The sequence below is a fragment of the Cupressus sempervirens genome, chromosome 10 (assembly GCF_028749045.1).
Source record: "Cupressus sempervirens isolate cs-2001-9-10 chromosome 10, ASM2874904v1, whole genome shotgun sequence".
NCBI classification, from domain to species: domain Eukaryota; kingdom Viridiplantae; phylum Streptophyta; class Pinopsida; order Cupressales; family Cupressaceae; genus Cupressus; species Cupressus sempervirens.
The window spans coordinates 987,676,159-987,693,350 of record NC_143127.1 but is presented as its reverse complement, the minus strand read 5'-3'; the positions used below and the strand labels follow the sequence as shown (position 1 = coordinate 987,693,350).

Sequence of the window (17,192 nt, the reverse complement as noted above, 5' to 3'; positions counted from 1 at the left end):
TCATCTTCAAATCTATTTCGGATACCTTGCTAATTTATTTAACAATTTCAATCAAGTCGAATGGTGCGGCGGAGAGAAGTGAAGTTAAAACAAAGGAAACTTGCCATGAACAAGAAATGGAAACTTACCTTACTATGAAACAATCATCCTGCGCAAAATTTATATATAAACCAGGAACAAGCCTTTGCTGTAGACTCCAATTGCATCGAAAGAAGAAAAAGAAGAACAAATTTCAAAGAGGAGAATGGCGATTGCTGAGATGGTGAGAAAAGTTGTGGATCCAGCCAAGCGTCTTATTAAATGGTCCTTCAACTACGTTTCCAGGAAGCGCACATTTGAAGCAGCTGTGGAGGAAGCTGTGCAAAATGCAGAGCCAAAACAGAGGAAAAAGGCAAGAACAGGAAAACATGTGACCTTTGATTTAGATAAAAATGTCACTTTTGTTTTAGGGCATGCAGAACCAGATGAGGCTACCTCTAGTCATGCAAAAATTGCTAGAGATTTTCTGGGTTCCCTGTCTCGTCGGCGTTCTGTAAAGAAGTCATATAATAGGCTTCGAAACAGACCCCAACTCCTCAAGCATCGCACAAGTTCATTTACAATTAGTGAGGAGCAGACGGCACCCCTGCAATCTCCCACCGCAAATGAAAAGCAGGTGAAAATCCAAGTTTCAAAAACACTTTTTTCAAGTTTTTCATCATTCTTCTTTATTTGGGTTTTATAGATTAAACATTCATGTTTTTCTTTGATTTGGGTTTTAGAGATTGAACGTGCATGATTGATTCTCTTGGATTTGGGTTTTAGAGATTAAACATTCATGATTTTGTTTTTTCAGTTTTAGAAATTAAATATTTCTGATTATCTTTTATCTGGGTTTTAGAGATTAGACATTCATGATTCTCTTTGGTTTGGGTTTTAGAGATCATTTCATGATTCTCTTTGATTTCGGTTTTAGAAATTGACATCTGATTATGATTTTCTCTGTAGGTGTTAAAAAAGAGGAGCATCATTGAACTTGGAGACCCCATGAGAAGGACCCGACAAAGGATGGCCTCTTACACCACATGGGGTAATTTAAGTCCATTTTATTGAATCAGTTGACAATACACCTCTGTCAATTCAATTCAATGATTTTTTTTATCATCACATGTAAGTAAATTTTAATCTAGATGAAATGGAAACTGATTGCAGTTAATAAGAAACCAATTGAAGTGGAGAAGCAGAGTGTTTTGTCAGCACTCGAATTTCAAGTGCCGCAACAATCCAAAGAAACGGCTCTAAAAATTCCTGAGCATGTGGAGCATGCTCAGCCACTTTCTAAGCAAAAACCTCCAACTCAATTAAACTTGAATGATGATCTTCAAGTTTCATTAGGTTCTTTTGAACCTTTAGCTAAAAGTAGGTGCATTTCCTTTTTGTATATAGTAAATAATTGTTTTGTGTCTACATATAATAGTTTTTTTTTGCAATCCATAGTAAATCTTTGTACTGTTTCTGGATTCAATTTACGTTTGTTTATTTATATCAACAGATCATACTAAATTTTGCTTCTTGTTTGTTTGGCAGATAACTTGAGCTCTGTATCTTGTTCAGAGGGCCCCTCTACATCAATTCTTACAACACCTGGAGAGGAGGCCAGAAGAAATTTGACTGAAATACAACTTGAGTTAGGTCGTAGGATTTTAGAAAATTTGCTTGAGGACTTGAACATTGTACCAAGTTCAAATGAGGAGTTGACCCAGCTAAAACTTGAGCTTGGTTATAAAATTTTAGAAAATTTAGATGAGATAACATCTTCTCCCGAAGAAAATCCTTGAGTTTAGATAAATACTTGAAGGGAATGACAATCTTCCCTTAACAAATGCTCAAGAAGCAACTATATCCTATGGAATTGAGGATATAGGCATCACCATTCTGATGTAAGTTAAGGTAGACACGACACTGAATTAATCCTACTAATTATATTTTATGTGACAAGATGTTTATGGTTTGTCATTTCGTCTTTAAGTTCTCTGGCTTATTTGGAATGGTAGAAATGAAGTAGTTGTTCATGCTAGGAAACACTTAAAATGTTGGCAAAACAAAAGAAATGATATCAAACAATTTGATGCTGAAATAAGATCAAGAGCAATGGCAGTTTATGATGTGCAGTTTATAACAAACAATACAAACATATCATGGTCAGCTCTTAGTTGTATCGGATCTTATCTCATTGTTGAAAGCCCAGATTTGCTTGTATAATACCTACTACAAATGGAAATGTAGTCACCATATCTACTACGCACCTCATTACTCTCTCTGTGAATTGCTTGGAATCTCTGTTGTAGTAGGGGTAAAGTTTATGTTTTCTTTTCTGCTTTCATTTCAATTTGCACTCATTAATTTCAGTTAGCATTGGAGAATTTGTCTACAACACTCTTGATCATTACCTAAAATTCCTCCTGTTCAGATCGAATATTAGCTATTTTAAGCTGTTCAGTGCGTAATAAATCTGCAATCTTTTAGCATGAAATCATTTGATATCTTTACCTTTTCTTTAGACTTCTTAGATTCCTATCAACTTCTAAAATAAATACCTTAAAAGGTTTTGAAACACAGATTTATTTGGCTTTATAGAACCTCCCAATATACTCTGTCTAAATACTTTGACTGTCATCTCTATTCTTTCACATTCACCATACATTCTATTACAAAGTAGACTAATATAACCATTTGTAAAGACTAAAGACTAATTTCCAATACTACCACAAATTAATGTTTAGAACTCTGTATCGATGGAACATCGTAAAATCTTTGATGGAACAACAGAGAGGAAAATGTAATTAAGGAACCCTAGAAAATCTCGGAAAAAACACAGCAGATGAAGGAAATCTATTGTCTAGGAGCATGGGCAAAAGCTCAGTGTCATGGACAGACATTTTTGGATAGGTAACATAAACGTGCAAACCTCAAATGGCCATGTTTTAAGCTCCCGGCTATCAATATCAATTGAAAGTATTCTGAATTACCCATAGCTCTGCATTTTCTGAATTACCCAAATGTAGTCTCCCCCAACACAGATTGCTCCATGAATCAAATGTTCAGAGGAAACAATTGCTACATGTTTAAATCTCCAGCTCCTGTCAAGTTCGTCAAATTCATGAAATATCAAAAACTTTGTATAAGGTGGAAGCATACCTTTAGAAACCATTATAATGCTGCCCTTGTACATAACAACTCCCAAGGTCTGGCGCGGTATAGTTTGTCTCGTCAATGGAGTCCCATGATACTTGATATTTCCATTCAAATCACACACAACCACATGTGTTCTATTTTTAGGAAACCAGTAGATTTTCTGGTTCTGCACGAAAATGCTTGGAGAAAAGCTAATTGGCGTAAATCCACACAATCTTTTCTGAAAAGGAGCATATCTAATTTCCCACCGTTCGTCTTCTGATTTATAAATCGAGATAATGAATTGCTTACTTCTGAGAAGGTAAAGATATCCAATTATAACAGTTATTTCATAATTTGAACCATTTCCTTAAAAGATATGTAGCTTTCTCTGTTCTTTGGATTCTTGCTTGTGATAAATCTCGTTGACCATTCTGAGACTCTGTACTTACAGACTGAGCTCTTTCCTCCCCCATTTAAATCGACGAGTGCCGCTCCAATATAAATAATATAATTAAAATGGGATTCTCATTTGATGTTCCCAATAAACCCCAATGAATGCTTTTGCAACTCAGCTATGCCAATTACATCTTAAGCTCTTCTCTTTATACCAATAAATAGTTGTGGTGACTGATTTTCAGGCTGATGGGCCATTCTCGAGATAGAATGTATTAAAAGTCGATTTATTTTTTTTAACATTGATTTTTTTCCAAAACTTTTGCTGGTTTTCAAACATATAAATCATGAAGAACAAATGCTGAAAATTTCAACAAAATATATAAAATAATAGATTAATTATTTAAAATTTTTAAAATAATGTTTTTTCGAATTTAATAAAATAAGTAAATACAAATTAATTGTGCAATGGGGTGCATTTTGGTCTTTCTATAGCCATTAGCAATTATGACCTTCCCATGTAGGACATTATATTTTTGAGTAATGAAGAATACATAGTGGAGGTACTCCATGTAGCATTATTAATGTCTTATTGTATCCCTGAATTCTGGTGAACTTTAGAACTCTTTTCGGTTGGATTACAGTTGTAATTGGAAAAGTTGGTTTGATCTTGCCTTTGGATAATTGGAAGGGGTTCTTTATATTAGAATATAGGAGTTTGATGAATTTGTGGTTATAATTCGTTATATTGTTTGTATTGATGGTCAGCTCTTAATTTTGACTTTATGATGGTCAGCTCTTAATTTTGACTTTATGATGGTCAGTTTATGGTTATAAGAGGAAAGATACTTGATGATGTGCAGTTTATGATTTTGTTACTTGCTAGTTACTCACATTAAAAAATGAGGAAACATATCTGAAGATAGTTTCTGACTCCCAGTTGAAAAAGATATTATTGTTGAAGGAAGGTCAATTGTAGATACACATTAAAGAATGGGGAAAGATGCTTGATGATACAATATATGACTCTCATAACTGGCCAGTTCAAAAAGATGTAACAGAGACAAAATTGTATTATTATTTATTGGCTCTTAAAAACTATAGAGGATAGAGTTGTATGAGCAAAGTTGTCATACCAATTTGAGATTATCTTCACCAGAAGCTCAAAGGAAGGCATTGGAAGAAGCCACACACAATTTTAATGAAAATAACAAACTTTGGACAATTATAGATGTTGGGATTATCATTAAGCTGATACCAAATGAAAGAATCAAAATTTAAAATGCTAATTTTATTGATTCAGATTTTTTGTATACATTCAAATACATACAAAATTAATACTAAATTATTTCACATTGATATGTGAATAACTTTATATAACCTTATTTTCCCTTACAAAAACTACCTACGAGCAACTATATATCTAACTAATTTATTTAGTTAAACTAAACTTAGAAACTAACCTAATTAATGTAATAAATCTAACATTCCCCCCTTATTACATTAATTATCTAACTAATTTATTTATTTAAACTAAACTTAGAAACTAACCTAATTAATGTAATAAATCTAACATTCCCCCTTATTAGAAACAAGACATAGTTTCTCCAAAATCTCACATCTCCATGAAGTGTGTCTAATGCCTCCTTTGGTGATGCACATGAGATGCCTTTCCTCTGAAAGTCCACATCTCCTCCAAGTATGTCTAACACTTCCTCAAATGCTATAGAAACAATCACCACTAATATGTCTACACATGGACGCCTTTCCTCTGAAAGTCGACATCTCCAAGTGTCTCTAATGCCATTCTTCAAATATGAATGTCTTTCCTCCGAAAGTTGACATCTTCTCCGAGTGTTTCTAATGCCATTATTCAAATCTTGCCCCCCCCCCCCCCCCCCCCCCCCCCCCCATAGAAGGACAATCACACAGCCAAGCCCCCTCTTTTCTTCAGGGGCACAAATCTATCAAGCCTTGACTTTACAAGGGCACAAATATTTGATTCCCATGCAATAATCATTTCTAAGCGAGAAGCTAGCTCGAGATGATAAAAATCCTTCAACCTCCATTGCCTCTAGCCTCCTATTTACTTCTATTCTTTATAGCAAAAATCTTGAAGCTTTTTCACCAACCCACATACAATATCCCATATATATTTTTTCAATCAAAAGCAATTGTATCTTAATTTGCCATGTGTAAAATTCAAAGCCTTCAAACTTAGCAATAGTAGACATTTTATCCATTTTCCTCTCGATTGCTTTGAAAGAAAATCAAGCAACTTAAATAAAATGCACAATAGAAAAGTGAACACTCTTTATCCAACATTGCAGGAAATGGTTCTCCAAGTTGACTAGCATATGAACCAAAGCAATTTGCAAATTATGAAAGGCAAAGAAAAATCTTTGTCATAGAAACATCGCATACTCTCCAAATTGATGATCTCACAGAATACTAGATAGACATATGGTAGCATTGCTCGTGATCTTATTGCGAAAGAGAAAAATAACTAAATTTAATGATGCTTCTCCCTTCACTTTCACATAGTAATCTGATGTTAATAGATAGTGTTCTTTGGCAATGATTCCATTCCTCAATCCATTTTTTTGAATGCGCTGATAGGGAATTTGTCTTCTTTGACTCCTTAGACCATTAGAAACATATATTCTTTGTATCAAACAGAATTATTCCTCTTGCATCTATAATGAATGCAATGCCCTTGAGTACTGTTTGAAAACTTCACTATTGCATACAAACATTGTTGTCATTGCTAGGCACAACACATTTTCATCTCACAGTTAATTCTCCATTGACTGTGTACCTGGCTCTGATACCAAATGAAAGAGCTAAAATATAAAATGCTGATATTATTGATTAAGATTTTATAGATACATTCTAATGCATACAAAATTGATACTGAATTATTTCACATTGATATGTGAACAACTTTATATAACCTTATTTTCCCTTATAAAAATTACTTAGGGGAATAACTTTCGAGCAACTATATATCTAACTAATTTATTTAGAAACTAACCTAATTAATGTAATAAATCTAACATTCCTCCTTTCTTACAGATCTAACATTCCTTTCTATTTTTTGTTTGGTTCGTCAATTATAATATGAAATAGGAATACATATTCCCACTTTATAGCCATTCCTATTCCCAATATCCATTCCTATTCTCAATATAATAATAAATATGTCATTCGCATGTCTGATCTTATCGACAATCTCATTTATCCATTTTTCCCTTCACTTTTAAGCAAGTTAATATGTTATTAGTGGCAAATGATGATTTGTTGATGATCCATATAATGTTCAGCCTATGTTTAAAATATTTATATTTTCATATATCAAAATGCTAATGTTCTTTTATGTGAAGCTATTTTATATCTTTTGGTTATGAAAATATAAGGTTGCATTACAGCTATATTTCTGCCTAATGCTTGCAGGGCAGTTCCCCAATATAGGGGACATGCTTGTGCATAAGAAAATAATGCATCTGAATATAGCGGACAATTTCCTTGTTTGGAAAGTTTGATCGATGATCACATTGTACAAGCCTCTCATTGTTTTCCTTCACAAATATCCCTAATTGAACTGCAATATCTATTCTACAATAGAAAACAATAGATTGGGTATAAACTATTGTTGTGTCTGCTTTGACTTCTATATAAGCTATTGGCTGCCAAGATTATCCTTTTTTCTTTGCAACAAAAACATAAACATAAATGCAGAGTCATCTAAATGGATAGTACACTTCTACTTATTATAGAGCTCCTACAAACCTTTTAGTTGCTGGCATCTGTTGCATGCAGTTATAAATCTTTATGTCTACTCAATTTTTATTTTGGTGAAGTTGGATATGTTTTTTCAATACAAAATATGCAATATTCTTAAGTTCTTTTAAAAATCATCTCACTTATGTGAGGTCCATTCAAAAAATTGGAACAATTTCCCAATATACAAATATCACATCTTTACAATTAATTTTCTTTATCAAGCTTGGTCAGATCTAAATATAGATTTGTTTACACCCGACTTTGGTTAGTGACATTTCTCTAACAAGGAGACCATGTCACATTCATTATTACATACATAATCTGATTGTGACATACGCTCACTACAAAACCATTTACATTACATTTCTCTAACAAGAAGACCATGTTACAATCCATGATTTGAAATTGATATTTTTTCATATTATAAAAATAATTGGAAATGAATGAGTATTCATGAATGTATATTCTACTAGTTTTAAATGACCACCCTTAAACATCACACACAAAGGAATAAATTAAGCCTAGAAAAATAAATCAATTTTGACTATTTAACACTTTTAGCCTAGAAATCAAGCCTTAGTGTGTGATGTTTAAGCCATTTTGTTTCAAATGCCAAACATTTAGTAAAACCATCTTTGTGAAGCTCATAACTTTTAGCCAAAAAAACACTTATGTTACACAATTTCAAGAACTTGTATGCTACATCTTGATATAGAAGAAAACTTTTGCCATTGTGTATGAAAAGAACACTCACGATTCATTGTTGAGAAACACAAATGAAATCTCTTTTTATCCATCTTTTCCATAACCTCTTATCATATTACATGGAATAATAATTAACGAGCAACCTGATACATTTAGGGGCTACCGATCAACCTAATACTGAACACATATACCATTGTTGGCGAACAAATTTGTCTTCAAATAAAAGAAATAAATAAAAGATTCTATGCCCAAATCTCACAAGACAAATACAATTTTCTAATAATTAAGGAATTTCCACCTCTTCAATTCCTCTATGAATTTTAGTAAGGTTAAGCTCCCTTATTAGATTTTCAATCACAACTGCTTTTCAAGTAAGAATTACTTTTAACCAGAAAGTGATAAGGCTTCCCATATATTCTTGGATAGAGGGAATAATCTAAATAACAACAAATAAATAAACACAAATGCATACAAAGGAGAGAACACATAGTTTCTCTATCAATCACATTCTGAATAACAATCAAAATTGATACATATTCACCATAAAAAGAAATATCCATCATCAAAGGAATTTCAATAATTCAATACTAAATTAATAATGAGTATATTCAAAGCATACATCTTCGAACATTCAACCATTTCCCTTCAAAAAGAACAATATTATTCAGATATAATATTGGAAAACTTAGAAAACTTGCACAACTATAAAATTCAGATAAAATGATCACAACATGATAACCATCAAAAACTGCCAACCCTTAGCACTATTGAGTTTCAAACTTAAATAGAAAGCTATTCGAGAATCTCCTTGGAAACTCGATTCTCAGATAGAAAGCTATTTGAGAATCTCCCTGAAAACCCGATTCTTGGATAGTTAGCGGTAGTTATGAAAACCAACATGAAAAAGGGTGTGTAGACACAGAGTTTAACCTTTTAAAACCAAAAACTAAGAAGTTTTGAAATAAAATAAACAGAAGAACACTAGTCATCCATTGATTGGTCAAGCAGTTCCTCATCTTTAGCATCACCTTGACCATGTGCTAGCTTCCATGTTCTAAACACATTCATGAATTTAGTTATGGCGGTTGTATTTGGGTTCTTGATGTTCTACAAACAATTTTTCCAGATTTCCTTGTCTAGCTTCATTTTGTACATAGTTCAGGTAACTGGGAAGTCACAGAGTACATGTTGAGAACATGGGTCTCAACCTTGCAATCTTCTTTTGAAAAATTCCAAAATTTGTTTGTGAAAGTTTTCCACTTGTTTATACATTGGAAATTGGTTAATGAGTTGTCAAAAATGAGTCTTGTCCATAGTAGAATATAGGTAGGTCATTTGTAGAGCCTTGATGACTCATTTTGTGACTTTTAGGGGGTCTAGACTAAGAGACAAAATTCTGGACGGGATTACTATTTTAACCTGGTTGTTTTTCATATTGGAAATGTAAATGTCAAAAATAAGTAACATGTGGCATGGTAGTTTTGCCAATGGTTTTGTAAAATCACAAGTGGTTTTCAGGTTGTAAAATCACTATAAAAGGAGGGCTTGGGGAGGTGTTTGGGTAATTGAGTTCAGTTTGCAAGATCGGTGCTAGAAGGAGTCTCTTCGAGTTCGAGTTGGGGTGATGCACTCCTATAAGAACTTGCATTGCAAGTGTATCGTAATCGTCTTGGTTTGATAATACATTGTGCAAGTTTTGGAGGGTGGGGTTTTTCTCCCGGAAGGGTTTGCCCACGGTAATCGCTGTGTTATGTGTTATTTGTTATTTTGATTATGTTATTATGCATTTCTTGAGATCTCTGTAATAGTTAGTTGAATTTGCATAATTGTCCTCTCAAAGATTAGCATAGGAAGCGATTCCACACACCTCTGCTTCCTTATAGTATAGATTCCTAACATCACTTCACTTTTAGCCACCTTGGAGAAGTCAAACAATGTGAGATCAAATTAGTCTTTTACAGACTTAATGCATTCCTCATGTTGTTTGACCATGATCTCTACATCAAAATCTCCTTCTTTAAGAGGGCTAGGGAAAGCCAAGTCAATGGAGTGAGATTCCCTACCTATCTGCTCTAGTAATGTTTTGAAATCTTTCTCGCATGATTGCATCCTTGAGATCACAAAAGTATAATTGGATACCCTCCAGGCTATATTTTTTCTTGAGCAGAACTTGAATCAGCCTTGCATCTACATGTTGCGACAGGTTGTCTTCAAGAAATTTTTCTAGTCCAAAATCTTCTACTTCCACTAACTGAGACACCATGGTTGATAGTTTCTCGACTTCTATTTTCCAAGTCCCAGATTGAACATGGGATTCATCAAGTGCAATCTCGACTAGAGAAACAATCCCATGCAAATTCCACATGAGCTCAATGATTTGGCTCGTTACCAGGTCAATTCAATTGGACATTGCAGATGTCATCATTTTTCCTTTTTTTTAAATCTTCTAACAATTGTTGATTTTCAGGGGCATTGGAATCAAAGGCAATTTCTGATTGATTACCAGAAACTGAGCTTTGTCCTTTCAATGAATTTATATACTTAGCCATTGCATTGTTTTCATCTTTTAGCTTTTTCTTCTCAATTTCATCTTTTTGTGATTGTAGCACAATTTTCTTTGTACACGTCTCTACCTAGTGCTCTTTTGTCTCACAGTTCATTACCCCTAAACCTGTGTGCATAATTTCAAAGTTTCTCAAGTCCAACTTGTCAGCTCCTCCTTTTTGGTTATAGGTGGCTACTAGACTATGCTTCTCCCAGTCGCATTGTCAAAAGTTATCCTGGTTGTGCTTTTGGTCCTTTTGGGTTTGGAAGCCTTGGTAGTATATTTATTGACAATATCATCGACAGGGAAGGAAATTGGAACCAAACTCCCTTTCTTATTCACCGAGGCCACAAACCAATTAAGAGTGATAGCATCCCATTGTGATTCAGTAGCCTTTTCTAGGTTAGCTACAGTCTGCATCCTTAGAGGAGATGAACCCATGGTCATTTGAACTCTCTGGATATTATCAATGAGCTCTTTGCCTTGGTCTTTGTCCTGTTCGCCATCAACCTAAATAATCTGGTGAAGACTTACTGGCACTGACATTTTAGTCTTCTTACTGGAACGATTTTTCTGCACAAGAGGGGGATTATGAATCTTTTTCTTAGAAATCCTTGATGACCTTCTGCTACCTGTAATTGTAAGACCAACATTAGAAATAGGATCAACCTAGACATTAGCATGTTTGTCTTTTTCAATTTTCAACCAAGATTTTTTCTTTTTAATCACATTTGTTGTTTTTTAAAGAATATTAACTTCCTCTTTAGAATCCCAATCTATGGCAAGGTTTACTAGTTCAATTTCTTGGGGATTTTATTCAACTAGTTGACAATAAATCTTTTTCAATTCAATTCAATGAAGTTTTTAATCATTAAATGCAAGTAAATCTTAATTTAGATGAAATGCAAATCAATTGCAGTTGAGCAGAAACTAATTGAAGCAGAGAAGCAGAATGTTTTTTTGGCAGTTGAATTTAAGTGCCCCAACAGGTCAAAGAAACAGCTCTAAAAAATTTAGAGCATGTGTAAGAGTTTCAGTCACTTTCTAAAGAAAAATCTTCAACTCGATTAAAGTTGAACAATGATCTTCAAGTTTCATCAGGCTCTTTTGAACCTGTAGCTAAAGGTAGGTTCAATTCCCTTTTGTAAACAATTATCAATGAACTTTAAAATAAAAATGCACGTCTTTTACCTTTTGTTTTGATTGTTTTACCTGCATTTGAACAGATTATACTTTATTTCTTATCCAATTTCCGTTTTTCTCTGCTCGATGATCAAAATTTTGTATCTACTTTCTTATCTAATCTCTGTTTCTTCTCATATTGGTTGATGTCTATATTTATTTATTTATTTTATTGGCGCTACAACTTTTGTCAAAAATAAATGCATGATTGTTTGGCGTTTACATATAGTAGTTATTTGCAATCTATAATCTATTTCTTAATTGTTTCTAAATTCAATTTTATGTATGCTCATTTATATCAAGAGATCATACTCAAATATTATACTCAATTTTGCTTCTTGTTTGTTTGGCAGATAACTTGAGCCCTATATCTAGTTCAAAGGGCCCCTCTTTATCAGTTCTTACAACACCTGCAACTACATCTTCTGAAGAAGATGTTTGACTGGAATGCAACTTGAGTTAGGTTGTAGGATTTTAGAAAATTTGTTGGAGGACATGAACACTTTACCACTTTCAAATGAGGAGGAGGCCACAAAACAATTGATCAAGCTAAAACTTGAGCTTGGTCATAACATTTTAGAAAATCTGGATGAGATAACATCTTCTCTCAAAGAAAATCTAAGCTGAGTTTAGAAAAATTCTTGAATGGAATGACAAGCTGATGTAAAGGCGAACACAACATTGCATGTTCTTGATAGTCTCCTTTACTTCCATAAAAGATGACTAACATTAATTGAGTTTATAAGCCTATTTGAATTGATCTTTCATAATTTTAACTGCTTTCAAATTCTACTTTTGTTTCAGTGTTGATCCTACTAATTATGTTGTCATGATATTTTACTGACAAATTGTTTGTTGTTTTCCATTTCTTCTCAAGTTCTCTAGCTTATTTGTAATGGTAGAAATAAAGTAGTTTTCCTAAACACTTAAAAAGTCAGTATCTTCAATTGCTAACATTGTTGCTACGCAGGTGCAAAACAGAAGTGATGCTCTCAAACAATTTATTGTTGAAGCAAGATCAAGACTATTGGATGACACACATTAAAGAATGGGGATAGATAAATGATGATCGAAGTTGTATATTATTGTTTATTGACTCTTAAAAGCCATAGAGGAATGTTGTATGATCAAAGTTGTCATACCCATTTGAGATATCTTCACCAAAAGACACACAAAATATTAATGAATTAACAATGGTACCATTTTGATCTTATCAGATACGAATACTGGAGGCTATTGAATATTGTATGATACAGATTCACTCTCTAAGGGAGAATGAATCCACAATTTGTGCTAAGGTTTGGTTTTTAAAATGGTTGATTGACTGTGGAGGCTAGAATACAAAGTTTGTGTTTTTGCATATACATATTAACTTCAATGAATTTTTTTCAAAAAATAAATGTGATTGCAAAGGTGTGAAGTCAGATGTAATGGCTTATGGATTTCCTTACATAGGTTTATACATGTAATATTTAAAAACTTGTAAGATTCAGATATTTCTCCGAGTAGTGTTCTTGGTTATATTTATATTTTAATTTTTTGAAACTAATCTCAAAATAGAGTTGAATACGTTGACATGTTCAAAAACTAATTTCATATAACAAAGTCATATCCAAATTTTGTAATCAGATGACTTAGAAACTTAACATCATATTTCACACATAGTATCCACAAATATCAAAATTTTCTTTAAAAAAATGGAATTTATTAAAGAAAAGTCTTTACTGCTTTTGTGTGTGATTTTATTTGCATGCGATCATTTCAATATTATTAACATTTTGTATTATGAATACAATCATTTCAACGTTATTCATAATATTGCAAGTTCTCCTAGTGTAATATATAAACTATACTTATTTTTAAACAAATGCGTGTCTGTTCTATGTTTTTCATATTCATTTGATTAGTCCTTTAAGGTCTTTTTTCTCAAATTTATTTATGTACTATTCATGTCTTTTTCCATTACTGTTCTCCTTTGTTTGAATTTCTCTTCTTCTTAATCACTTCCTCTAATATGTATTTTAAAGCTTCAATGTTCTCAAAAGAGATGTAATCCTATGGACTTCACAGCGATTGCCTCCTGTCTACTGCTCTGGAATTCTCACATGGAATCATGCAGGCTGCTTCCCAAAGTCAAGGTATAAAAATACTTTTTTTTCTCCTTTTCTTATATGTACCTAATTAGAAAGGGGAATTGAACAACACTCAAGCTTTAAATAGGTGTGTGAAATTAAGTCGATGTCCTGCTCGTTTCCATTAGAGTTCTTTCAGGTGCAATATGATCTCTAATGATATTGGGAGGTGCTTGTACCGACACGGTCCAAGATCAAATTCCTTTCACTGTGTTGGTAAACAGATTTTTGACTGTAGAAATTTCCCAACGGAGTGTATGTGGCAAATTGTTCACAATAGTTGGATAGGCCCTTGATATCTGGCCTTCCTCTACGTTTAGAGGGGCAGCTCCTTCGTAAGATGGAATTTTAGATTTTTCAAAAAGGATAAGAAGAACTTAGAAAATAGGAAGGAAAACCATTGATAGCGAATGCACCACACGCCTTCAACGTTTTCATAAAAATGAGGTAAACTATTAATGAGAGCTATCAAGGACTATGCTTGAGAACTTTCACCAACACAATGCTAATTCAAACATCCACAAATACTCACATCATACCATGAAAGTAATCATAGATGAATCAACACTTTAACAATCCAGATTCTTTGGATAGTGAACGCTAAATGTACTTCCTTTTATTTCTTGCACCAAGAAAGAAAGAAATAACTGATTACACAAAAACAACAATTGTACACACTTTCCAAAAATTGCTTTATGATTAGAGCATCAGTGTTTCCCTGTATCAAAGTCCAAAAAGTCCCTTATTACACTGATCTCCAAAAATTTATAGCCAATCTAGAATAACTAACTTTTTGGGTTCGTAACTACCCAAAAAGTTAGAGTTTTGAATTTGGCATGCATTTGAAAAATAACTCTAACTCTAACTTATATCACTAAAACTCTAGATCCTAACTGCAGTTACAATAAGTGACATAAGTCACTTTTCGCTATAAGGTAATTAAAATATACTGCAGAGAAAAGATCACGATTCTTATTTTGTTGAGGTAGCCTTGTAAGATAAGAGCAAGAAAGAAGCCAACAAAGTTGCTATGATGTGAAAATTCTTCCTTAATCCATATCATGCACTTCAACATCCCACGTGGATAAATGTTGAGAAGCTTTTTCTAGTTCTTTGTCCAATTTGTTCTAATGGTGATGATCAATAAATTTCTAATTTGTAAGGTTGTTCCACCTAACATTCCTGACCAAATTCCCTTTGTTTCGCAATCAAATTTGAAACCTAGCAAACATCCCAAAGGTATCCCTATAATATAGTAGCAACCCACATTTATGTAAGCCACAAGAGCTTGCCATCCGCAACCAGTAGCCACCTGAAAGTACTAGTTGTACACCGTGGAGAACAATAGATACAGCACGAAATGGAGCAAGTTCTGATACAACATCTACCACTTCCTTTCCTTCTGTGAAGGTATAGCTCATGACATTTCTTAGAATCATAACAGCAATGGCAAACGTCAGTGATATCAAGAAGGAGACCATGTTCACCATTATCATTGAAAATGTTGTTGCTCTGGGGTTCCCAGCATCAAGCTCATTACCTACTCTAACACTAGCGGCAGCATTAAACCCAACAAAAACCATGTATACCCAGCCCAAAATTGACATACATATCGCTAATGAATCTAATGCAATTTCTGCATTTTCCAAGAGACCAACTATGAGCACAAGTATTTGGAAGTACCGTGTTTCCAAACACTTCTCTGTAAATTACAAAATATCCCTCTTGCATGCACGACCACAATTATTTTCCCAAATGAGGTTCTTATCTATCTATGAATTTACATTTTGTGTGCGTCTTTGCATAGGATTTCCAATGAACCATTTATGAAACATCCAAAACTTTGTATCTATTTTAATCAGAGCTTCCTTGTGACTTTCCTGGGCTAAAAGAGGTAGACAATCCATTTTCAAAACTGGTGAATTCTGCGGCTTCTTGGGATTCGAGTCTGCATAGTCAAAATGTCTCTGGGAAATCTCAGAAAGAGTGGTCTTGTGAAAGCCGTAAATCACATATCCTGTGATCATTGCATTCTATGTGACTACATGTCATTTAGACATTCTGCCAAACAATTGTGTGCCTTCTTTATGTTTCCACACTTTGCATAGATGTCCACCAAAGCGCTCGCAACTACAGCTATCTGACAAAAGTTCATTTGCAATTATGCTTTAATGAATGGTCATACCCTGTTCCAAAGCTCCTATTTTGACATAAGCTAGGAGTATACTGCCAACGGTGAATTCATTAGGTTGGACACCTGCCAATTGCATTTGCATAAAAGTATCCAAAGTCCTTTCAACAATCTCGTTTGTGCATATCCATCAATTGATGCATTCCCTTGTAATACAATTGGGTTATCCATTTTATCAAACAGTTCACAAGCTATGCTTCCACATTTTTTAGTGTATGCGCTAGCTTGGAGATTTCTATCAAACGTTTATGTGCCTTGGTTCATGGTCAAATTGAGGATGTAGAGCTTGGATTGAATGGCTCCTGTGCTTGATCATGCCTGTAGCTTTTATTAGCTCCCATGTGCAATGATTATTATATCTCACTCATTTCTCAATATGATAATCGCCTATCATCACCTTAGTGTTTATAGCCTATTCCCATTCTCATCTTTAGCACCTTGTCAAATAGTAAATGTGCATATTTCATCTCCTCACAAGAGAGTGTGAGTGCTATCGTGAGATGAGTTTGATGCCGAATGCTTTGAGATGGCCAAATGATGCCTGTATAATTTTGAGAAAACCAATCTTCAAGATTATATCCATGAATTTGATTTTCAGCCGGTGATTTCTTTAAAGTTGAAATTTGGGTTGGGAGGTTTGGGTTAGGATTAGGTTAAAAAGTTGGAGTACGGGGAGAGAGAGTACTTTAGTACATGGAGAGAGAAAAAGTGAAACTCAAACCCAAAACCTTAACCTGTACTTCTCTCTAAAAGTTTTAGTACGTGGAGAGAAAAATAGGAGAGAGAGTGGAAACTCAAACTTAAAACCTTAACCCATACTTCTCTCTAAAAGTTTTAGTACATGGAGAGAGAAAAATGGGAGGAGAGAGAGTGGAAACTCAAACTTAAAACATTAACCCATACTTCTCTCTAAAGGTTTTAGTACATGGAGAGAGAAAAGTATGGGAAGAGAGGAAGTTTGAATTTTCTTGAGTATTAATCTCTCTCTTTTAAATTAATTAATATAATTAAACTCTCTGTAAAATGTTGGGAAAACACACTGCAATAAGATTTCTGAAGAGAGATCCAACATTGCATATTACAATCGAATAATTAACCGTTTTGG

The 17,192-nt window shown here is 33.7% G+C and overlaps 1 protein-coding gene across 1 annotated transcript; it reads left to right on the top strand.

The window, feature by feature from the left end:
• The first annotated feature begins 244 nt into the window (after positions 1-244).
• LOC149537280 (uncharacterized) lies at positions 245-1,995 on the top strand. The gene is made up of 4 exons (XM_089806432.1): positions 245-655; positions 988-1,069; positions 1,192-1,398; positions 1,567-1,995. The coding sequence occupies exons 1-4, from the start codon at positions 245-247 to the stop codon at positions 1,815-1,817; spliced, it is 951 nt and encodes a 316-aa protein (XP_089662558.1). The 3' UTR covers positions 1,818-1,995.
• Positions 1,996-17,192: the final 15,197 nt, after the last annotated feature.

Bases quoted from the DNA above. Each gene is read 5' to 3' on its own strand.
- LOC149537280 (XM_089806432.1), top strand. From the start codon at position 245: ATGGCGATTGCTGAGATGGTGAGAAAAGTTGTGGATCCAGCCAAGCGT. The intron at 656-987 runs GTGAAAATCCAA...TTTTCTCTGTAG, and splicing joins CCACCGCAAATGAAAAGCAG to GTGTTAAAAAAGAGGAGCAT. The intron at 1,399-1,566 runs GTAGGTGCATTT...TTTGTTTGGCAG, and splicing joins TTTTGAACCTTTAGCTAAAA to ATAACTTGAGCTCTGTATCT.